The following is a 24259-nucleotide window of genomic DNA, read 5'->3' on the forward strand; positions in this document are numbered from 1 at the left end:
TAAATGATTGGAACTCAAAAGAGGCTGGTGAGAGCCATGCTGTTTGAGGCTTGATTACCTAGTTACTCCCAAGGTGAGGGGAAGTGGGCATAGCAGGATAGTTTACTCTATGGTATTAACCCCTTCGTGCAGTAATTAGACTTAAGCATGTTGGCTTTGTTTTATTTTATTTATTAAATTTGTATAGCACATTTCATCCGTAGATCCTAGGGTGGTTCACAAAAAAAGATAAAGTACAAAAAATACATCATAAAAACAGAAACAAACCAATAACACACACACACACCCAACCACACACACACTTAAAAGGGTATAGGATGATAATCAGCCAAATACCTGGTGGAAGAGAAATGTTTTGGCCACCCACCCCTCACTCAGACAGATGCTCAAGGAGGATACCACTGTGCCTGCATATCCCACAGTTGGGACCCAAGCTGTCTAGTGCTTTGTACATTAAAGTTAACACATTGAATTGGGCCCGTCAGCAGTCAGGCAAACAAGCAGTTCCCATAGGATTGGTGTTCCATGTTCCCTTCCTGCAGCACCACTTACAATGCATGCAGCTGAATTTGGAATCAGCTGCAACTTCTGGACTGTGCTGAAGGTTAGCCCCTCATAGAACACATTGCAAGAAGCCAGTTGAGAGGTGGCTGGAGTGCTGTGACCGGACTCCTTTTGTGGCTGAACCCTGCATCTGGGAGTGGAGCCACTTGAACCCCCTTGGGCATTGAAAACAGGACCCCCCCCTCACTTTCTTCTCTGCCCTAAAATCAAGGTCTGAAGTGTGCAGAGTTGTTTAGGAAGTTTCATTTTTAAAAAAGGACAAAGGCCAGCTATTAAACAGATATGAAAGCAGCATGGGATGGATGCATTGGTTGATAAAAATAAAATACCTTTCGCTTCACTATATCACAGAATCCTTCTTTGAAAGAAACATCTTTTCTTTAATTGCAAAACGTTGCATATTCTTTCCCGGATCTGCTGGGTCTTCACGCTGTACACAACAGGATTGAGAAGTGGGGGGACAGCAACAAAAATGTTGGCCATCAGCATGTGGACAATGGGGGAAAGGTGTCTCCCAAATCGATGCGCCATACTGGTGCCGATCATTGGCACATAGAAAATCAAGATGGCAGAAATATGGGCCACACAGGTGTTCAGGGCCTTCAGGCACTCTTGATGGGAGGCGAGGCTCCAAACAGTCCTCAGGATCAGGGCGTATGACACAAGAATGCTCACAACATCCAACCCTAAAGAGGAAATAACTACTGTCAAACCATACAAGAGGTTGACTCTTGTGTCTGCACAGGCTAACTTCATGGCATCTTGGTGGAGACAGTAGGAGTGAGAAAGGACATTCGATCGGCAGAAAGGGAGCCGTTTAATAAGAAAAGGGATTGGGAAAATAACACAAAGGCCTCTGGACAAGACGACAATGCCTATTTTCACAATTACTGAATTTGGCAGAAGTGATCTATATCTCAGTGGATGACGAATGGCAGTCAAGCGATCAAATGCCATTGCCACAAGAATGCCAGACTCTATCCACTGAAAGGTGTGGATGAAGAACATCTGGCTGATGCAGGCATTGAATGGGATTTCTCTGAAGTCAAACCAATACACGCTCAGCATTGTTGGCATGGTGGAAATGGAGAGGCCCAGATCCGAGCAGGCGAGGAGGCAAAGGAAGAAGTACATGGGCTCATGGAGGCTTTGGTCAATCTTGATGACATAGAGGATCGTGAAGTTTCCCAACAGAGTCAGGGTGTAGAGCACAAACAGTGGGAAGGCCACCCAAGAGTTCTTCTCCTGCATCCCAGGGATGCCAATCAGGACAAAAGTTTGGTGGCTCACAAGGCTTTCGTTGAAACTGGTGATGGAGGACATCATTTCCTGATGTTTTTCTTCTCAGAAAGATTCTAAGGAGCCAGCAAATTGATATGAATATTAGAGGTTCTGAAATGATTTTACAGATTCTGTAAAGCTTATATTGACATTCTGAACAGGCAATCAAGGTTTCTAAGGTAGATTTGTTCTGTACCGTCACGTGTCCCAAACGCATTGTTGAGACTGGAGGCAAGTCTCCCTTAAGTACGGACTTGGCAAAAAACTTTTAATTTCTGGCTCCGCCTAAACTCAAATCCCCCCGATTTACTATCCCTAGTACTTCAAGACTGCCATAAAAGTGCCTGGCTTAAAACCGTCTATCAAAAACTTCACTCTTGTGGCCTATCCTCACAACACCTACCCACTATGGGCACCACTAAAGCAAACAGTCTAATTGGTCAACGTCTAAAAGATATCGAGCATCAAAACAACCTGGCCACAATAAGGAAATTCTGCCGTTGGTATGTGTTATGTACTGAGTTGAATAGGATCCAAACTGTAGCAGTCTGATTGGTCCTAGAACAATAGGATCCAAAAGGCAGCAGTCTGATTGGTCCTAGAACAATAGGATTCAGAATGCAGCAGTCTGATTGGTCCTAGAACAATGCAGCAGTATGATTGGTTGGCAGGAACCACCCAATCATGCTCCAGATAGAAGTGAATCCACAACCTGATTGGCTTACAGTAGAATTCTGGAATTAGCCAATCATGTGCAGCCCATTGTGTAAATAATGTATATAAAGCAGATACTTTGAGGGGACTTTCATTCATTCCTCCTCACCACTATGAGCTGAATAAAGAGCATGAAATCACTTTGCGACTCTGAGTATATTTCAGTATGTTCAGTTTCCACCTCTCCATTTTGATTCTCTGGCCCCATATCTGCACAAACTTATTCTCCTAAAATACAGACGTGCTTTTACACTTGCAAGACTGGGTACTTGAGGGTCGATTCCCAAAGATCCTGCCTGATAAAAGTCTTTACCCCTGTGGAGATGGTACCACCAAAACAGCAGCACACGTCCTCCTGTCCTATACTCTCTACAAAGGCTTGAGGAACGAGATCATCACCCCACTCGCACTAACCATCCCAGGGCGCTCAGCCACTGCCACAATGTCCTTTCTTCTATCAGATCAAAATGAGCAGATAACAGCAAAGGTTGCTAGGTTCATAGCAGGGGCAATCAGATTAAGGGCCACTAACAGACTGCTGATTCAGGACTTTAAATTGTGCTTTTATATTAAATTTCCTTTTCTGCATATTCTGTAATGTTTTGCTGTTGCTATGGCCATTGGCTAATGCGAATAAAGTTTTATCTATCTCTCTCATTCTGAACAGGACTAAATTGTTTAGTTTAGTCTAAAGGGGAAATTTTTCATAGAAAGTCTGGAATGATCCTTCTACCTTGGCCAAATACAACCCTAACCCTCTCATGATTTTCAGTTCCCAACAGTCTCCCCTTTCCAACCAGTGTGAATATCATTTTTAAATGTATTAGTTATTAGCATTATTATTTGTTGAGGGGTGTCAAAGAGACTCCCAGGTGTTGTTCTTGTTGAGGATTGGAGCATGTCGTTTGGCACATTCATATTCATTCAATTTTCACCTGAAAATCAGAAATAACAATCACAGTTTCATTGCTGGATTGGAAATGAGATATCTAAATGACTAAATGTATTGCAGTGGCAGACCTTTGGGTCTCAAATTTCGGTGGCAGACTGTGCAATGCCAAAATCTGGCACCTCTCTGCCTTTCACACTCCATTCTAAATAATAGTTGTGGCGTCTCCTGCAGAACCCCTGAGGCGACTGCACTGCCTGTGTTCCCCTAAATCCGCCTCTAAGTATTGGGTTAGCAGCATGGAGGTCTCACTCCATCTCCTCCTCTTGTGAAAAGACGTCTTGAAGCTGAGGTGCTTCGTTTTGCAGCCCGTAGGCTCCTATAGACAAGGCTTATAACCATCTCCATCTTTTCATGGCCTCATGACTGTGAAAGACATCTCTGAAGTCAGTCAAGGGAAAACCCATCTGCTTTGTATCTCACACAGTCATTTGCACTTACCTGAGTTTACGGTGCAGCTCATGAACCTGACATGACTTCTTCCAAGCTGCCTCTGCTGCTCCAAGAGGGAATCTGCCTGTGCCTTTTATGGCATGGAAGGTTGCAGTAAATCTGTTTTCCCTCAGAGAGGCCAGCTGCCCCAAGACGCCAGAAAACTGGGAAGAGACACTTGAAACTTGAAATCCCAACAGCAATTACAAGGGAATCCCCATGGACCTGCAGTTGTCTTCTCAGAGACTCGGTGCCCCCAATTTCTTTCTGTGCCGGAAAAATGACATGTTCTGCCCTTATCGCCATGCTATCCACACTTGCAACAACATCTTTCTATCGCTTTTTAGGTCCCATCGGGTTCTTGGTGTGTGCAGTGAGTGCAGTGTCAGATCATGTCCCAGCTTATGTAACTTTTCAACTTTTAAACGTAATTAATCCCTCTCCTTGTTGCCTCTTTCCTCCTTCACTCTTGTGGAGGCATTCCATGCGTCAAATGTGTATCAGCAGAACGGAAAACTAATTTTGAACTAAACACCGAGATCGAACCTGTAACCTTGGTGTTATCAGCACCACACTCTAACCAACGGAGCTCTGCATAGGCTACCCATGATGCTGTGCTCCAAGTCCCCATATGATGACCTCCCATAGCATTATATAGATAGGTAAAGGTAAAGGTACCCCTGCCCGTATGGGCCAGTCGTGTCCGACTCTAGGGTTGTGCGCTCATCTCACTCTAGAGGCCGGGAGCCAGCGTTGTCCGCAGACACTTCCGGGTCACGTGGCCAGCATGACGAAATGCCATTTACCTTCCCGCTAGTAAGCGGACCCTATTTATCTACTTGCACCCGGGGGTGCTTTCGAACTGCTAGGTGGGCAGGCGCTGGGACTGAGCAGCGGGAGCGCACCCCGCTGCGGGGATTCGAACCGCCGACCATGCGATCGGCAAGTCCTAGGCGCTGAGGTTTTACCCACAGCGCCACCCGCGTCCCCTGAGATACGCTGTGTTAAATTGTTCTGATTCATATGAGTGGTACCACCATGCTCTCACCGTATGTTTTTTTAATTCCCAAAGTCAATGAAAATAGAAAGTCATATCAGGCAAATCGTTTGGCTACAATCTACTCCCTGTCGTGCTTACCTTCTATTAGTAGGGAGTGTTTAACAGAAGGGAACATTCAGAATGTGATTGATCTACAAACTGGAATCGGTACAGTTCACTCTACCAAAACATTCTGCTGTATGTGTAAGATGCAGCCTTTGGTCCTGTGGTCTCTTAGCATTTGCAAAGTAGATGATTATCACATTGTCAGTCTCTGGATTGTGGCCAATGGGTATTAGAAAGCAGTCTAGTAATACACAATGGAAATTGAGAAAGAGAGCGAGAGAGCGAGAGAGCGAGAGAGAGAGAGAGAGAGAGAGAGAGAGAGAATCTGTCCCCAGGAAACGTGGCAGCGGCAGCCTCACCTCTGGCTGGCTTCAGGAGTTGCTCAATGCCCGCTGCCGTGGCGCCCGCCATTTTTCCTTGCCAGCCGGAACTTCCAGTGAGGAAAAATGGCGGGCGCCACAGCAGTGGGCAGCGAGCAGCTCCTGAAGCCAGCCAGAGCCAACTACCAGGCTGGCTCCGGGCTGCTGACTGCCGCTGCTGCCGCCACTGTCGAAGGGGAACAGGGGACGTCTGGTGGTACAGATCTCCTGCCCCCTTCCCCTTTTGTTTTGACTGATCGGGGGAGGCTTGGGAGTTGCTTTTTTTAAAAAAAGTGTCCCCAGATTCATTAAAAAAAATCTGATAACCATATCCTACATCCACAGAATGCACAGAACCACACCTGGAGGACATGATGGTCTACAGAGAGAGCAAGGAGAATATAGTGTCACACCCCACTATCTTACTTGATCAGAATCATCAGCCAAGATGATCAAGGACATTCAAGTGTCAAAATCAGGCCTGAAGCCAGATTAGAAGGGGTGAAGTAGATCAGGGGTAGGCAACCTAAGGTCCGTGGGCCAGGTGCGGCCAAATCGCCTTCTCAATCTGGCCCACGGACAGTCCGGGAGTCAGCATGTTTTTACATGAGTAGAATGTGTCCTTTTATTTAAAATGCATCTCTGGGTTACTTCTGGGGCATAGGAATTCGTTAATTTTCTTTCCAAAACAGAGTCTGGCCCACCACATGGTCTGAGGGACGGTGGACCAGCCCACGGCTGAAAAAGGTTGGTGACCCCTGAAGTAGATCATGGGGAAACTCATCTGCTTTGCCTCTCAAGCAGTCATTTGCACTTACACTAACAGCTATGAACCTGAAACAGGTCTCCTGTGTGATTTTCTCTTTGATAAAGGAAGCATAATTGATACAAAGTAAAATCTCTTTACCGAAAGGTCCCATCCCCATCTTGGAGGATTGGGGTAAACAACAAAAAATATGGGCATGAGTAAAAGAATGAAGTTATTATTGCCAAGGTCCAAAAGATGTTCAAGGATTAAATGTAGCATTTGTTCAGGGAATCAGAATTGGCAACAGTGGTTATTTATTTATTTATTTGCATTTATAAACCATCTGTCATCCTGAAGGAGCTGAAACTGGCATACACAAATAATCGAACCATGAAGCAATTGATTTACAATAATTTAATAAAGCGCATTGAATACACATCAGTTAAAGCAGTGCTGCAGTAGCTTCAGAAATAATCATGTTCAAGGCACGTGACAATCCTTCTTTGCAATGATGATGATGATGATGAATTTATTTATACCCTGCCCATCTGGCTGGGTAGCCAGCCAACCAACCTCCTGTGGTTAGATCTTATTAGTCCTGATTGGGAAGGGTCAGGAGCTGATGTGATTGGCCGAACCCCTTGACGTGTCTTGTCCTCAGGCAGCAACAGCTGATTCTGATCACTCACTGTTTGACCAAGTGGTGTCTAAAAGCCTCCCTGGATCTTACTTCAAGCATGGCAGCAAAATCCAAGTGCAGCTGAGTGACTTGGCCTGTAACTTGCTCTGCAACGTTCCCCACATGGTGCCAGCTTGTGTGTGTGTACGTGTGTGTGTACGTGTGTGATTTTGTGTGCGCGTGATTTTGTGTGTTCATTTCCCGGAAAGGCACATTAAAAAATATGGCCCCTTCTTTTGAACATATTAAAAGGCTTTGTACTCGCATAACAGTGATATTACTGGCTGTACTGAGTCTCTTTAAATTTATTTGTTTCTTTCGAAAAGGCAGAAGTCAGCTCTCAGACTAACTTGATGATGATGATGATGATGATGATGATGATGATGTAGAAATAAATAACATTGTTCAGAAAGGCTATCAATGGTCACTAACCACAATGGTGATATTCTACCACTATCAGAGGCTGAATGATACTATCCCTCTGGAAGCTGCAGAAAGTGAGAGAGCTGGACTCAGGTCCTGCTTGCAGATTTCCCATAATGTGCATCTGGAGAGCCACTGTGAGAAGAGAATGCTGGACTACATAGGCCATTGGCCTCATCTAGGAGGCTCTTCTAGTTCTTATGACAAGTCAGACCAGTTATTGAATATATACGGTACCAATATGGGGTTTATCTGTGTATTCCTAATTACAATACACTTTCACACCACTTTATTACGGAATTCTTCCTTGGTAGAAAGATCAAGCCCTACTTTTCCTTAACTTCAAAATGTTGCATATCCTTTGCCGAATCTGCTGGGTCTTCACACTGTACACAACGGGATTGAGAAGTGGTGGGACCGCAACATAGATGTTGGCCATCAGCATGTGGACAATGGGGGAAAGGTGCTTCCCGTATCGATGTACCACACTGACACCAATCATTGGGATGTAGAAGATCAAGATGGCACAAATGTGGGAGACGCAGGTGTTGAGAGCCTTCAGACACTCTTCCCGGGAGGCAATGCTCAAAACAGTCTTCAGAATCAGGACATATGATACAAGAATGATGACCACATCCAACCCCAAAGTGCACATGACAAGAATCAAACCATATAAGACGTTGACTCTTGTGTCTGCACAAGCTAATTTCATAGCATCTGGGTGCAGACAGTAGGAGTGGGAAAGGACATTAGATCTACAGAAAGGGAGCCGTTTAATAATAAAAGGGATTGGGAAGATGACACAGAAGGCTCGGGAAAACACAGCTATGCCTATTTTTGCAATTACAGTGTTTGGGAGAAGTAATCTATACCTCAATGGCTCAGAGATGGCAATCAAGCGGTCAAAAGCCATTGCCACAAGTATGCCAGATTCTGCCCATTGGAATGAATGGAGAAAAAACATCTGGGTGATGCAGGCGTTGAATGGGATTTCTCCTGAGTCAAACCAATAGACTTGCAGCATTGTTGGCATGGTTGACATGGAGAGGCCCAGATCCGAGCAGGCAAGTATGGAAAGGAAGATGTACATGGGCTCATGGAGGCTTTGGTCAGTCTTGATGACATAGAGGATCGTGATGTTCCCAAGCAGAGTCAGGGCGTAGAGCACAAACAGTGGGAAGGCCACCCAAGAGTTCTTCTCCTGCATCCCAGGGATGCCAATCAGGACAAAGGTTTGGTGGCTCACCAGGGTCTCATTGGAGCTGGTGATGGAGGACATCGTTCCCCATGTGCATTTGGTGGAAAGATATGAAGGAATCATAAAAGGTATTTGATTATTAGAAATCCTGGTGCTATTTTCAGATTCTGCAGTGGTTATATTTTCATTCTGAGGAGAGATAAATGTCTGAGTTTAAGTTCAGCGGAAAAAGTTGCATTAGTACCCCAAAACTCATTCACTCAATGTTCTGTCTACCTGAGGCAAATAACACTCCAACCTTTGCATGAATATTGATCCCCAGCTCTCTAACTAATGTCAGTTTAAGCATCTCTTGTGTAAGTTGTGAGTCCCAGAAGCAAAATCTTGCAGTTGAAAGGAGATCTGATGAACTTCTTCCTTCCACCAGTGGGTTTGACAACAGAGCATTGGCATCATTTGTAGCAGCTACAATTCTGAACAGGGACCTCATAAGTCCTTTGCTGGAAAGCTTTCTTCAGCCACAAAGGCTTTGTCCTCCTGCAGTTGAAGCATGATACAGTCTACATAGCAGGTCTTTCGTAAAGGTCACTTGGAGCAATGTCTGTTCATGGCATTGTACTGCATTTTGTCAGAAACATTCCAGCATTCCGTTTTCCATCAGGATCTAGTGTTGTGACACAGGAAAACTTTCCTTACACCATGCATAATTTTAAATACCTTCATCGTGTCCCCTTCCCTTGCTCTCCTCTTTCCTAAACTAAAATGTTTCATATACTTATTCCTTTCAGAGCATTATGTGGCAATCTCAGAAAAAAATCATTCCAATTAAACAAATATAAAGGTAAAGGGACCCCTGACCATTAGGTCCAGTCGTGACCGACTCTGGGGTTGCGGTGCTCATGTCGCTTTATTGGCTGAGGGAGCCGGCGTACAGCTTCCAGGTCATGTGGACAGCATGACTAAGCCACTTCTGGTGAACCAGAGCAGCGCACGGAAACGCTGTTTACCTTCCCGCCGGAGCGGTACCTATTTATCTACTTGCACTTTGACGTGCTTTCGAACTGCTAGGTTGGCAGGAGCAGGGACCGAGCAACGGGAGCTCACCCCGTCGTGGGGATTCGAAACTCCGACCTTCTGATCAGCAAGTCCTAGGCTCTGTGGTTTAACCCACAGCACCACCCGCGTCCCAAATAAAACAAATATAGTTACATATTAAATTCATTTCACAACAGTGAAATAAAAAGGCAGTGTAACACCCCCCCACACACATGTAAACCCTGCACCTCTCTACCAGAAGACCTTCCTCAGCTATAGACCCCCAAAGAGTCATGACACAGACCTTGTATCATGCTGTTATTTTCGGAATTCTTACGACGTGTTAAGCGTGGCAATCAGCATATGTGAGACACTTCAGTGCAAGATCTTATCTGGTTGGATCCCCAGGAATCATTGAAGAAAAACGGCATGTTTACAGAAATAGTCTGTCTCCAATCTATGACCGTCTAGCATAAATCTGTCCTCTTCAGCTCTGAAAACCATGTCCGAACTCATAAGCTCCTCTGCTTTGTGGAGTAGCAAAATGATACAGTGAGCTGTTCACTTAATCAAAATTCACCGCCCGCCACAAAAATATATTACACTTCTATATTTGCAGTTGTTCTGTTCGTGGTATTGTACTGTATTTTGTCAGAAACCTTCCGACATTCACTTTCCCATCAGGTTCTAGTATTGTGGCAGAGGAAGAAGAACTTATTGCACTGTGCAAAATTTTGTACAGCACCACTGTGTCTCCTTCCCCTGGTCTCATTTTTTCCTAAGCTAAAATCTCCCAATTGTCATATCCTTCCCTCCAGCCCTTCAACCTTTTGGTCTACAATCTTCCTTTAAGGTGCAGGAACCAGAACAAGGTGTGGCCTTAGATTGTTTTGTTATCCATGTTATTCCTATGTAAAAGATAATAGCTCTGCCATTTCATAACGTCATGACTGTAGCCCCACCTGTCGTGGATCAAAGAAAAACTCATCTGCCTTGTTTCTCAAGGAATCCTTTGAACTTACCTGACTTTATGGCACAAACCGTAAAACTGGTATGGTTTTTCCCATGGTCAGTGCTGAACCTGACTCTGCTGTTCCAGTAATTATTCAGCATGCGCTTTTTATGGTGTCGGAACTGTAGCAAAAATGTTTTCCCTTAGGGAGGGAATCTACTGAAAAATCGCCAGGAAGCTTGGAGATAGGCTTGCTTCAAGTATGGAGAAAGTGCAAAAGCCACCAGCCTGGACTACAAGGGGACAATCTAAATAAGAGAATGTGGATATTTGGACATTTTACGGGATGGTATAGATTAACGCTGAGTGGACCTAGAGTTTGATCCTGCAGAGCTGTTCTTGGGTTCTTATATTATCCGTGCTTAAAATGCATAAGCTTTGTCATTTTATGACTGATAAAGACCTATTTGAAGTCAATTAAAATGTTTATATTCAAAAGAGGTCTCTGCACTTAATGGACTCTAAGGCATGAGCTCTGGGTGCAACATGATTTTCCTGATAGTAAGCACTAAGGCAGGGGTAGGCAACCTAAGGCCCGTAGGCCGGATCCAGCCCAATCGCCTTCTCAATCCGGCCCACAGATGGTCCAGGAATCAGCGTGTTTTTACATGAGTAGAATGTGTCATTTTATTTAAAATGCACCTCTGGGTTATTTGTGGGGCATAGGAGTTCGTTCACCCCCCCAAAAAAAATAGTCCGGCCCCCCACAAGGTCTGAGGGACCTTGCTGAAAAAGGTTGCTGACCCCTGCACTAAGGGATTCATGCCTCTTTTTATTGTGTTCCAGTTAGGGTTAAAACTAGAGCTACTTATCTAGAAAAAGAGGTGGTGGAACTCACATATCTTGTTCTCTTATAATGACAGTGGTGCCCACTGTGTTGCAGCTGAACAAAAGGCCTGGTTAAAACCTCCTGTGCTTTCCCTCTGGGAGGGAGGCTGTCCCAAAACTGCTGGAAAACTGCTGAATCCCAGGGGAATGTAATGTGTGAAATTGCAGTAGCAATTGCTAGAAAATCTCTAAGGATCCCTCCGCAAAGACTCTCAGAGAGATGCTCTGGAGATCTTGTGTGTGCTCTTACATGACGACAGATGAGTAAGATGTGAGCATTTTTTTAGAGTAATTTTGTACTATTGTATTGTTAAATGCCACCCCAATCTCTGAGCGGTGAGAGCCTTCAGGGGACCCTGTCCTCAGTTTCCTTGGAATGAGCGACAGCAGAGTCTACAGTATCTTTAGCATATATCAACACACATATGCAACCTGAGAATAGAATGGAGGGGCTTACTGCATTAACACCCCAATGGATCACTTCCGGAGGCGGCGCCAACGGCAATGGCGGTCTCCTTCTAGCTCAGAGGGAGAAGCTCCACGGAAATCGGGTCTGTCCGCTACGGCGAAGCGGAGACCCTTGTGAAAATCACAGGCAGGAGAAGCCTGTGACTGTGGGACTCGGCGGGCACCTGCAGCGCCCCCCGGATTAGCGAAGGGACCCCGTAAGGGGCTCCGGAGCGCAATGGGAGTTTGGCGCGGTGCTGAGAGTCGATCGCTTTTTCCATGGGATGAAGCCACACAGCTGTTGCCGGAGAGCGCTGACCTTTTTCCTGTGACAATTCGGCTGCTAAACAACTACCTGTGAGTAGGTGAAGTTTAAGAATTGGGACTTAAAGGAGAAAAAAAGGATTAATTTGGCACTGAAGCGGGAAGGTGTAAACAGGAAGTCCGCCTTTCCGTTTTCTGTACACAGTTCAAAGCAAAGACTCTTTAAGCTAAAGACCTAGAGAGCGGTGTTTTAAAAGCTCCAAATCCGAACATCAAAGTAAAAGAACTCCCCCCCCCCAGGCTATTGGAGGGGGGGGAGAGGGAAAAGTGACTTTTTTACTTGTGGAAAAAATAGAGACAATTATCTAACTCCTGGGAATGGACTGCCAGGTCCACTAGAATTGTTGCACTGAGAGTCGCACTATTTATAGACAATGTAACTTCTTAATGGTTAACTCTGCAAAGGAGATACTTGTTGAAGGTCTTCTCTGGATTTGAAAGTGTTGCTTGTTCTCTTGAGGGGGACTTAGGAAAGCTGGAAAAGATTCTTTATTGTAACTTTAATGACTGCTACAGTGTCCCCCTAGAGGAATATTGAAATTGCACACCCAGCTGGGGAATTTTTCCATTCTTGACTCTGGGGATTTTCCACGGTAAGACTTGACCGTGGGATCGACCTTGATTCATAGACAAAAGTGTGATGACTGATAGGACAACAAGATCGGGCAAGGCTAGAGTGCAGCAGCCCAGCACAGTTTCCCAGCAACGTAGATCATCTGTTCCCGGCCCTCCTGTGATACAGGGGGAAGACTTTGCACAAGCTGGGTCAAAAGGAATAGCTTCAGAAGGGGATTTTACTTCTGTGTTAAATAAAATTTATGAAAAATTGGAAGGCTTAAGCAAACAAGTTACGGAACAATCAACTAAAATAGACAGGAATACTGCCAGCATTAATAATTTGGGACAGAAGGTGAATTCCAATACAGAATCTATTGAAAAATTGCTGGAAGAATCTGCGTCTAATCGAAAAATAGCTGAGGAAGCAAAAGAAAAAGCAGTGGCTGTAGAGGAAGAAATAAAACCAATGCGCAAGCAGATTGGTGACCATCAGTCACTTCTGTCTATGATTGAACTGAGGGAGAAACAGACCAATCTGAGGATCAGGGCAGTACCGGAATTTGAAAAAGATAACCTAAGTGACTACCTTACGCAGGAATTTGGAGGTGGAGCAAGACTTTAAGATAGTAAGTGCGTTCAGACTTGGAAGAGGAGGGAGAAAAAACAGGGTGAGAGACTGTTTGGTTACCCTCTGAACGAAAGAAGAGAGAGACAAAATACTGAGTGCGCACTTCCAGAAGACTTTGGAAATCAACGATTCGAGAGTGGAGATTTTTAAGGATATTCCGAAACATCTATTGGATCTTAGAACCAACTATGGAGATCTGGTGGCCCTACTGAGAAGAAACAGAATTGTTTTTAGGTGGGAATTCCCCCAGGGACTATCTTTTACCTTTAAAGGGAAAAAGTTCAAAATAAGATCAGTGGAAGACAAGGGAAAATTTTTGAGAGACCACGAAGAAGACCTGCAAAAAGAAGTTCTAGAAGAGCTAAGAGCTTTAAGATCAGGAGTACTAGACATAGTACCACCACCTTTGGGACTGGACAAACTAAAAAAAGTGATACCACCGTCAGAACAAGAAGAACTTTTGGGAGCAGTTGGAAGAGAATAGAATAACCACACCATGTCTCTGCAGTTATTAAGTTGGAACATTCATGGATTTAACTCCCCGGAGAAGAGGAAGAAAGTCTTTCATTTATTGAAAAAGGAACAATTGGACTTAATTTGTTTACAGGAAACACATGTGATAAGGCTTCACAGGAAAGTACTGATTAATAAAAGATTGGGTCAAGAGTTTATCTCATCGGACAAGGTTAAAAAGAGAGGAGTAGTTATTTATGCCAAAGAGAGCCTATCACCGAAATTTGTTTTTAAAGATGAACAAGGAAGATTTGTGGCAATTGAGATTCAATCACAAGGAGAAAAATTTCTGATTGTAGGAGTTTATGCACCAAATGAGGGGAAATCTGAATTCTTCAAGAAATTGCATGAGACATTGCTTGACTATATGGACTACAACATTATTATGATGGGAGATATGAATGGAGTGGTATCTACAAATATGGACAAGTCGCAGAGACAGGTTGTAACTAAAGATGGCAGACTACCAAAAACTTTTTTTGAATTGACTGACAATATGGACCTGATTGACATCTGGAGAACTAAGAACCCCCTTGGAAGAGAGGGAACATTCTTCTCTGAAGCCAAAATGACATGGACAAAAATTGACCAAATATGGATAACTAGAGGACTGGCACCTAAGACTCGAAAAGTGGAAATTTGCCCAAAAACTTGCTCCGACCATAATGCGGTGAAGATGGAGATGAAACTAACACCAATCGGTTCCTTCAGATGGAGGATGAATGACACCTTATTTAGAGATCAAGAGGTTACCAAGAAGGCCCAAAAAATCTTGAGAGACTATTTTGAGATAAATTTGAATACCACGGTTGAAAAAAGAGTAATCTGGGACGCAAGCAAAGCGGTCATGAGAGGGTTTCTGATTCAACAGAATGCAATAAAGAAGAGAATTCAAAATGAGAAAAAAGATAAAATCTTGGAAAAAATAAAAGAAGGTGAGAAGAAATTAAGAGCGAAACCAAAGTCGCAAGAGATTCTGAGAGAAATAAAGCTATATCAAGTACAATATATGAAAATGATAAATCAGGAAGTAGAATGGAAAATTAAGCAGATGAGACAAAAGACATTTGAATCGGCTAATAAATGCGGGAAACTGCTAGCTTGGCAGATGAAAAAAAGACAAAAATTAAACACTATCACAAATTTGGATGTGGAAGGAAAGAACATACAGAATCCATTGGAGATTAGAAAGTGCTTCCAGAGATATTTTAAACAACTATATACACAAGGGCCACAGAAAGAGACTGATTTAGACCAATTTTTAAGAACAAATGGATTACAAAAAATCTCTCAAGAAAATAAGATAATGTTGAACCACAAAATTACAGAACAGGAGGTAGAAGGTGCCATTCAGAACATGCAGTTGGGTAAATCTCCAGGGCCGGATGGTCTAACCTCCAAATACTATAGATCTTTGAAAGACTGGTTAATTCAGCCACTAAAGGAGGTTTGTAATGAAATTTTGGAGGGGGAAAAGGCGCCAGAGTCGTGGAAGGAAGCTTACATTACACTTATACCGAAAACTGAGTCGGAAAAGACACAACTTAAGAACTACCGCCCCATATCCCTGCTTAATGTGGATTACAAAATTTTTGCTGATATCTTGGCTAACAGATTAAAAAAGGTATTAGTTGAAGAGATACATAAAGACCAAGCCGGCTTTCTCCCAGGTAGACATTTGTCTGACAATACGAGGAATATAATTAACATTTTGGAGAAGCTGCAAGTGAACATCAATACCAAAGCAGTTTTAATTTTTATAGATGCGGAAAAAGCCTTTGATAATATTTCTTGGAATTTTATGAAGAAAAATCTTCAGGGAATGGGGGTGGGCCAAGGGTTTGAAAATGGTATAAGTGCAATTTACTCAGAACAAAAGGCTAAGTTAATAGTCAATAATGTGATGACAGAGGAATTTAAGATAGAGAAAGGGACACGACAAGGCTGCCCAATTTCCCCAATGCTTTTTATTTTGGTTCTGGAGGTTTTGCTGAATATGATTAGAAGGGACTGTCTGATTAAAGGTATTCAGGTCGGAGCCAAACAATACAAATTGAAAGCTTTTGCAGATGACCTAGTTTTGACGTTACAGGAGCCAGAATCTAGTACGAAAAGAGTATTAGAATTGATTCAAGAATTTGGTCATGTGACAGGATTTAAGCTGAACAAGTCAAAAACTAAAGTGCTTGAGAAAAATTTTACACCAATTGAGAAAGAGAGGTTTCAGAAGGAGACAGGTTTAACATTAGTTAAGAAAGTAAAATATTTGGGGGTTAATATGACTGCTAAGAATTTAAATTCATTTAAAGATAACTTTGAGAAATGTTGGATAGAAGTGAAAAAAGATTTGGAAATATGGTCAAATTTGAAGCTTTCCTTGTTGGGTCGAATTGCAGCTATAAAGATGAATGTGTTGCCAAAAATGTTATTTTTGTTTCAATCATTGCAAATTTTGAACAAGATGGACTGTTTCAAGAAGTGGCAGAGAGACATTTCTAGATTTGTCTGGCAGGGCAAGAAGCCTAGAATAAAATTTAAAATATTAACTGACGCAAAGGAAAGAGGCGGATTTGCCCTGCCAGACCTTAAACTTTACTATGAATCAGCAGCATTCTGCTGGTTGAAAGAATGGCTGCTTCTTGAGAACACAGACATTTTGGACCTAGAAGGTTTTAACAACGTTTTTGGATGGCATGCATATTTGTGGTACGACAAGGTTAAAGCACATAAAGCATTTAAAAACCATATTGTCAGGAAAGCATTGTTTAAGGTCTGGATAAGATACAAAGATTTACTGGAAAATAAAACCCCAAGGTGGTTGTCACCAATGGAAGCGAAGGCTCAGAAAAAGCTCAATATGGAGGCCAAATGGCCAAAATATTGGGAAATATTGGAACAAGAAGGAGACAAATTGAAATTGCAGAGTTTTGAGAAATTAAAAGATAAAGTGCGAGACTAGCTTCATTATTATCAAATAAGAGAGGCCTATAATTTGGATAAAAAAATTGGCTTCCAGGTGGAAAAATCAAAATTGGAAACAGAATTGTTAGATCCCAAAACTAAGATACTTTCAAGAATGTATAACTTGCTGTTAAAATGGAATACGCAGGATGAAACGGTTAAATCTGCTATGATCAAATGGGCACAAGATATTGGTCATAACATTATGTTTGCTGACTGGGAACAGTTGTGGACCACCGGTATGAAATTTACGGCATGTAATGCCTTAAGAGAGAATATTATGAAAATGATATACAAGTGGTACATGACACCAGTCAAGCTTGCAAAAATATATCATTTGCCCGATAACAAATGTTGGAAATGTAAAGAAAATGAAGGTACATTCTTTCACCTTTAGTGGACGTGCCCAAAGATTAAGGCTTTCTGGGAGATGATCTATAATGAAATGAAAAAGGTATTTAAATATACCTTTCTGAAGAAACCAGAGGCCTTTCTCCTGGGCATAGTCGGCCAATTGGTGCCAAAGAAGGATAGAACTTTATGTATGCAACAACAGCAGCAAGAATACTTATTGCAAAGTATTGGAAGACACAAGATTTACCCACCCTGGAAGAGTGGCAGATGAAGGTGATGGACTATATGGAATTGGCGGAAATGACTGGCAGAATCCGAGACCTGGGAGAAGAGTTGGTGGAAGAAGATTGGAAGAAATTTAAAGACTATCTGCAGAAACACTGTAAAATTAATGAATGTTAAAATTATTTTGGATTGAAAATAAGTGGCATTAGCAACAAAGTTAATAAGAATATGCAAAAATGAATTGATAATGGATGAAAATATAGAGTTATAATATGTTAAGATATAGAGTTAAGATAAATGAAAGAGGGTAAGGATTTGCAGATTTGATTATCTAAATGGGAATACAAAAAGGGGAGGTGTGAGGAGGTCAAGGAAACAAGTTAATGAGCATAAAGTTATTAAAAATGGATTTGTTTTTAATTCTCTTTTACCTATTCGTTTTTTGTATATTGTATTTTTATTTGTATTTTTTCTTTTTATGTATTTTTTTAGCTTTCTTTTTTTTATTTTGTTCTTTTCATATGTTCTTTTTTGTATTTTGTAAACTGATGTTTTTGTAAAATTCCAATAAATATTATATTAAAAAAAAAGAAGTCAGTCCTCAGGGAATGTGCAGGCGACCTTGGAACGGACAGCTCACGGAAGAACCCCGACCAGACCTAAGAGGAGGCGTGTAGTGGTGATAGGGGATTCCCTACTGAGGGGAACAGAAGCAGTGATCTGTGGGCCTGACAAGATATCTCGGGAAGTGTGCTGTCTCCCCGGGGCTAAGATCCAAGATGTAACTGAACGACTGCAAGGAATCATAAAACCCACTGACAAATACCCCTTCCTCTTGGTTCATGTGGGAACCAATGACACTGCAAGCAATAGCCTCCAGAAGATCAAAAGAGACTACGAGGCTCTGGGCAGGAAATCGAAGCAATTAAATGCACAAATTGTCATCTCATCTGTCCTCCCAGTTGAACGACGTGGCCCAGGGAGAGAGGGGAAAATAGTGGAAGTGAACAGCTGGCTTCGCAAATGGTGTAAACAGGAACGGTTTGGATTCTTAGATCACGGACTGCAGTTTCTTGAAGATGGACTTCTAGCAAGCGATGGGCTGCACCTCACAACGGTTGGGAGGAATGTTTTTGCCAAAAATCTCAGAAACCTCATCAGAAGGGCTTTAAACTGACTAATGTGGGGGAGGGAGACAGTGCTCCTGAAGGTAGGAGTCTATCAATTGATGAAGATGATCATCCAAATGTCATAGACCAAATGGAGCAAACAGCACGCAGACCTAGTGGTGGGAGGAAAAAATCCTTAAATAAGAGACACGGGGGAATGATTAATGGACTTCAATGTCTGTACACTAATGCGCAAAGCATGGGAAATAAACAAGATGAGCTTGAGCTCTTGGTACAGCAAACTAAATATGACATAATAGGCATCACTGAAACCTGGTGGGATAAGTCCCACAATTGGAATGTAATAATGGAGGGATACAATCTATTTCAGAGAAACAGACCAGACAAGAAAGGAGGAGGAGTGGCATTATATGTCAGGGATGTGTATACCTGTGAAGAGATCCAAGATTTAGAACCTCAAAGCCAAAGTGAGAGCATTTGGGTCAAAATTAAGGGAGAGAAGAATAACAGTGACCTCATTGTGGGAGTTTACTATAGATCCCCAAGCCAAACGGAGGACATAGATGATGCCTTCCTGGAACAGATGGCCAAGCATGCAAAAGGAAGGGAGATAGTAGTAATGGGGGACTTCAATTACCCAGATATTTGTTGGATGTCAAACTCAGCCAAGAGCATAAGGTCAAACAGATTCCTCACTGGCCTTGCAGACAACTTCATTGTCCAGAAAGTGGGAGAAGCAACAAGAGGAACAGCCATTTTAGATCTGGTCCTAACCAATGTTGATGACCTGGTTAGTGGGGTAGAAGTGGAAGGATCATTAGGCACAAGTGATCATGCTCTTCTGAAGTTTACTATACAGCGGAAAGGAGCAGCCAAGCATACTAGGACTCAATTTCTTGACTTTAAGAAAGCCGACTTCATAAAACTTAGGGAAGTGCTGGGTGAGATCCCATGGACAGTAATACTAAAAGGAAAGGGAGTTCATGATGGCTGGGAGTTTGTTAAGAGGGAGATAGTAAAAGCACAACTTCAGGCAATATTAATGAGACGGAAACATGGAAGGTGCCTAAAGAACCCAGGGTGGCTATCTAAAGAACTTTTAACTGAGTTAAGATTAAAAAAGGATGTGTACAAAAAATGGAAAAGGGGGGAACCACCAAAGAGGAATTCAAACAAATAGCCAGCACGTGTAGACACAAAGTCAGAAAAGCTAAAGCACAGAATGAACTCAGGCTTGCTAGAGAGGTTAAAAGCAACAAAAAAGGCTTTTATGGGTATGTTCGTAGCAAAAGGAAGAACAAAGAAACAGTGGGGTCACTCAGAGGAGAAGATGGTGAAATGCAAACAGGGGACACAGAAAGGGCTGAACTCCTCAATGCCTTCTTTGCCTCAGTCTTCTCCGATAAAGAAAACAATGCCCGACCTGAAGAATTTGGAGCAAATGATTCAGCAGAGGAAACACAGCCCAGAATAACTAAGGAGATAGTACAAGAATACTTGGCTAGTCTAGATGTATTCAAGTCTCCAGGGCCAGATGAACTGCATCCAAGAGTATTAAAAGAACTGGCAGATGTGATCTCAGAACCACTGGCAGTCATCTTTGAGAATTCCTGGAGAACAGGCAAAGTCCCGGCAGACTGGAGGAGGGCAAATGTTGTCCCTATTTTCAAAGAGGGGAAAAGAGAGGACCCAAAAAATTACCGCCCAGTCAGTCTGACATCAATACCAGGGAAGATTCTGGAGCAGATCATTAAGCAAACAGTCTGTGAGCACCTAGAAAGGAATGCTGTGATCACCAATAGTCAGCATGGATTTCTGAAAAATAAGTCATGTCAGACTAACCTGATCTCATTTTTTGACAGAATTACAAGCCTGGTAGATGAAGGGAACGCAGTGGATGTAGCCTACCTTGATCTCAGCAAGGCATTTGACAAGGTGCCCCATGATATTCTTGTAAAGAAGCTGGTAAAATGCGGTCTTGACTATGCTACCATTCAGTGGATTTGTAACTGGCTGACTGACCGAACCCAAAGGGTGCTCATCGATGGTTCCTCTTCATCCTGGAGAAGAGTGACTAGTGGGGTGCCACAGGGTTCTGTCTTGGGCCCGGTCTTATTCAACATCTTTATCAACGACTTGGATGATGGACTCAAGGGCATCCTGATCAAATTTGCAGATGACACCAAACTGGGAGGGGTGGCTTGTTACGAAAAAGGAGCAATGCTGCTGAGTGCTCCAGATGGCTGGAAAGCCAAACAGGATGTTGATGTTTTGGGACTGTACCGTGGGAACAAAGGACAGTCTATTATGTGCACTGAGCACCGGATGTTAGCTCAGAGTGTCACATGACCCTGTACTGGAAGTACATGGGTGGAGTTATTCTCTCTCTGGCTGCTGATGTGAGAGGGTGCAGACATGATTTCTCTGCACTACTGGAAGGACAGAAATAAAGGCATGTAAATACATTTCTGTCTGTCTCTCTCCCCTCCCTGGGGAATGGCAGGGGAGGAGGGATGGTGTGTCCTTCTCACGTTTGAAGAAGGATCGCCGGGATCTCGCCTTGTCTTGCCGGGAGTCGCTGACGGGGGGTAGATCAACAAGGAATCAAGCCGGGCACCTGGAGAGTGCCAAATTCCTCTGACTGACAAGGCTTGATTCAACATATGGTAGCAGACGCTGCTGGTTATCTGATCCATGGGAATCAGCATGAGAGGTGAGAGGTTGATGGATCGTGTGCCATCCTCTGCACCAAGGAAAGAAGATAACGTCTGCATTGCAGCCAGAAGCTGAACAGACAACTGGACACCAAGAGGGGGTGTTTTCCAAGCAACGGAGCCCCAAAAAGGTATGCTGAATATCGGGCTAAAAGTGTGAATGCAGATTGATTTATTCTCTGGTTCACGAGAGCTGCGTTTGGGAAAAAACAGCTCTGAGAGTAAAGGCTTGCATACCACAGATTTTTGTGGTGAGATAACGAAGAAGTATGCACAGTTGCTAAGCAACGACAGTCGGACAGTGGAAAACTACTGACACCTGGGGCTGGCTCAGTCAGAGCCGGGAAAGCGAAAGTTGTTTTGACTTTGAGACAGCTTGGAGATTGCCTGCCTGAAAGAGAGGCAGAAAGACAGCTCAAAAGGAGCTTTTGGGATTTTACTAGCTCGAGGGTGAAGAGCTGAGACTTGGATTCAAAATGGATCCCAAGAAGGGGGGAGCCTTGCCTTACCCGCCTCCCCTGACTAATGACAATTATTCATCTTGGTCTGTAAAGATGAAGGCCCTGCTGCAGAATCATAGGATTTTTGGGGTAATTGAGAACCCCATCCCTCAAGCACCAACCCGAGGTTGGGAATCACAGAATGTGAAGGCCAGGACGGCTATAATTCTGTGTGTCTCGGATGATCAACTTGTGCATATTCAGGATTTGGAATATGCGCGTGAGATTTGGGAAACGCTGCGTAGAACACACCAGAGAGATGCTGGCTCTTCAGCGTTGTTGTATTTTGAGAAGCTGACCAATCTGAGGCTTGCGCCTGATGGAGATGTTCAAGCGCACCTGACGGAAATGAAATATCTGCGCCAACAGATGGTGGAACGCAATTTCCGTCTGCAGGAGGAAGTGTTTTGCTTCATGATGATCAACAGCCTAAATCGGACTTACAAAACCGTTGCCAGTCAGCTGGGTTCCCTTCCCGCGAACGATTTGACCGCGGAGAGGGTGACTGCCGTTGTTTTGAATGAACACGACAGGCTTGCTGCACTGGAGGTGAAGGACAGGGGGAGGGAAGAACGGAGTTCTAATTCCCCCACTGATGTAGCTACTGGAGAGGATGCTGTAGCTTTGAACGCTGTCCGATGTTACAATTGCGGACAGGCTGGGCATCTTCAGCGGAGCTGCAAGAAGCCACGCCAGCCGAAAGGAGCAGCGAAGGGCCGCTCAGCAAAGCCTGAGGGAGCAGGCAAAAGTCATACCACGTCTTCGGTGAAACCTGCAAAGGCTCTGATGGCGAAAGGAACCACGCCAGATGTTGGACACTCTTTTGTAATCGATACGGGCTGTAATTTTCATATGTCCCCGCACAGAGGACTCTTTTCGACGTTTAAGAAGCAAAGCTTCGCTGTGGAACAAGCCAACGGTCAGAAGCTGGAAGCGACCGGGGTTGGAACTGTGTATCTTAAGAGTCTGAACCTGACTATACACAATGTTTACTTGGTTCCTGAATTGAAGTTCAATCTGCTGAGTGTTTCGCAGATTGCAAAGAAAGGACTGAAACTGTCCTATGATGATAAGAGCTGCAAGATCTTCAAAGATGGAGAGTTATATCTTTCTGCCAGACAGAAAGGTGGACTGTATTTGTTGGACTTTGAGCAAAGTGATTACATGGAATGTAATTCTGAGTCTAACTTGATTTCTCTTGCAGGTGTGACCAAAACGAGCGCCAAGAAGGTGGCCAGGGTCGACAGAGCGTTTCAGCGGGTGTATGCTGATGTGATTGGTCCTCTAGAACCATCTAGAGGCAATGCAAGATTTTATCTTGTGTGTGTGGATCATTTCTCTAACTTTGTCTGGGTTTATGTGTTAAAGAGGCCACAGGAAGCCTTGGAAAGGTTTCAGGAGTTTTGTGACAAAGTTAAAGATATGCATGATGCTAACATTGATTGTCTATTCACAGATGAGAAGCAGATTTTTCTTTTACAGGATTTCCAGAGGTTCCTGCAGAAGAAGGGGATCAGACACAAGATTGCTGTTTCAGCGGAAGCGTGGAACAGGGGTGTCTGTGTAAAAGTGAACAAAGAATTGCAAAAGGGAATGAATGCGCAATTGCTTAGTTCACATCTGCCACATGAGCTCTGGGCGGAGTCACTCATGTCATTTTGTCATGCGTGGGTGAGAAAGGTTTCGAAAGAGTTGGGAAGTTCTCCTTTTGAGAAACTGTTCCAGAGAAAACCTTCTGTTGCCCATTTCAAGGTTTTTGGGTCTCATGTGAGGACAGAAGCTCCAGGTGGAGTAAAGAATGCCAGAGGCATTTTTGTGGGGTATGAAAAGGGTCTCTACAGAGTAATTTTGTCTGAATCTGGTCAGGTGATTCTCACAAAATTTCTAGAGAGTGCTCCTGAAAAGGAGAGAGTGATAGCACACACATTTCCCACAGAGGACGATTCAGATGATGATGATGATTTCACAGAGTACAGTGGTACTGAGAGTGACAGTGATAGCTCAGACAGCTCTGTTGTCACAGTCATTGAGAGGAAATCTCACACAATGGATAGACCTTCACAGGTGAAGGATGAACCACTGTTTACTGTTGAAACTGGTTCTCCTAAGAGTCCTGAGACAGAACCAGTGAGCAGAGAGGATCAGCACCTCATACGCAGGTCTGAGAGAGTCACAAAGGGTGAACCACCCAAAAGGTACTCAGAAGAGTATGCTAATTTAGCTGTTGCATGTGTTGCTGTTGTACACAACCGAGGACAGGTTGGAGCTGTGTCTAAGTCAGAGACAAAGACACAACAGAGAGTTGCTAGCCAAGGTAATGCAGATGCACTCATTCCTCGGAAGCCAGACAACCAGAGAGGTACACTGGGGAAACCAGTGGCGGGTAGTTCCAAGGGTGGAACTGAAACAACAGGGGAGTGTTATGTGTATAACAACTGTTTGTTTTCTTCTCTGGATCACGCTTTGCTTGCCGCAACATGCATTGATTCTTTTGGGGGAGGTTGTTACGAAAAAGGAGCAATGCTGCTGAGTGCTCCAGATGGCTGGAAAGCCAAACAGGATGTTGATGTTTTGGGAC

General features: G+C 43.5%; 4 protein-coding genes across 4 annotated transcripts in view; 2 read left to right on the plus strand and 2 right to left on the minus strand.

The window, feature by feature from the left end:
• The window catches only part of LOC310760877 (olfactory receptor 51G1-like), a 166317-nt gene that overhangs the window by 115584 nt on the left and 26474 nt on the right, over positions 1-24259 (plus strand). The window lies entirely within an intron of this gene.
• Positions 1-24259, plus strand: part of LOC310760833 (uncharacterized protein) — a 199768-nt gene that overhangs the window by 70459 nt on the left and 105050 nt on the right. The window lies entirely within an intron of this gene.
• Positions 910-1890, minus strand: LOC310760859 (olfactory receptor 51H1-like; the record flags this gene model as incomplete). Its single annotated transcript, XM_083610069.1, has 1 exon — positions 910-1890. The coding sequence occupies one exon, from the start codon at positions 1888-1890 to the stop codon at positions 910-912; it is 981 nt and encodes a 326-aa protein (XP_083466195.1).
• LOC310760879 (olfactory receptor 51H1-like) lies at positions 7574-8533 on the minus strand (the record flags this gene model as incomplete). Its single annotated transcript, XM_083610091.1, has 1 exon — positions 7574-8533. The coding sequence occupies one exon, from the start codon at positions 8531-8533 to the stop codon at positions 7574-7576; it is 960 nt and encodes a 319-aa protein (XP_083466217.1).

This window comes from Podarcis filfolensis (genome assembly GCF_964270895.1).
Source record: "Podarcis filfolensis genome assembly, chromosome: 4".
Classification (NCBI taxonomy): Eukaryota; Metazoa; Chordata; class Lepidosauria; order Squamata; family Lacertidae; genus Podarcis; species Podarcis filfolensis.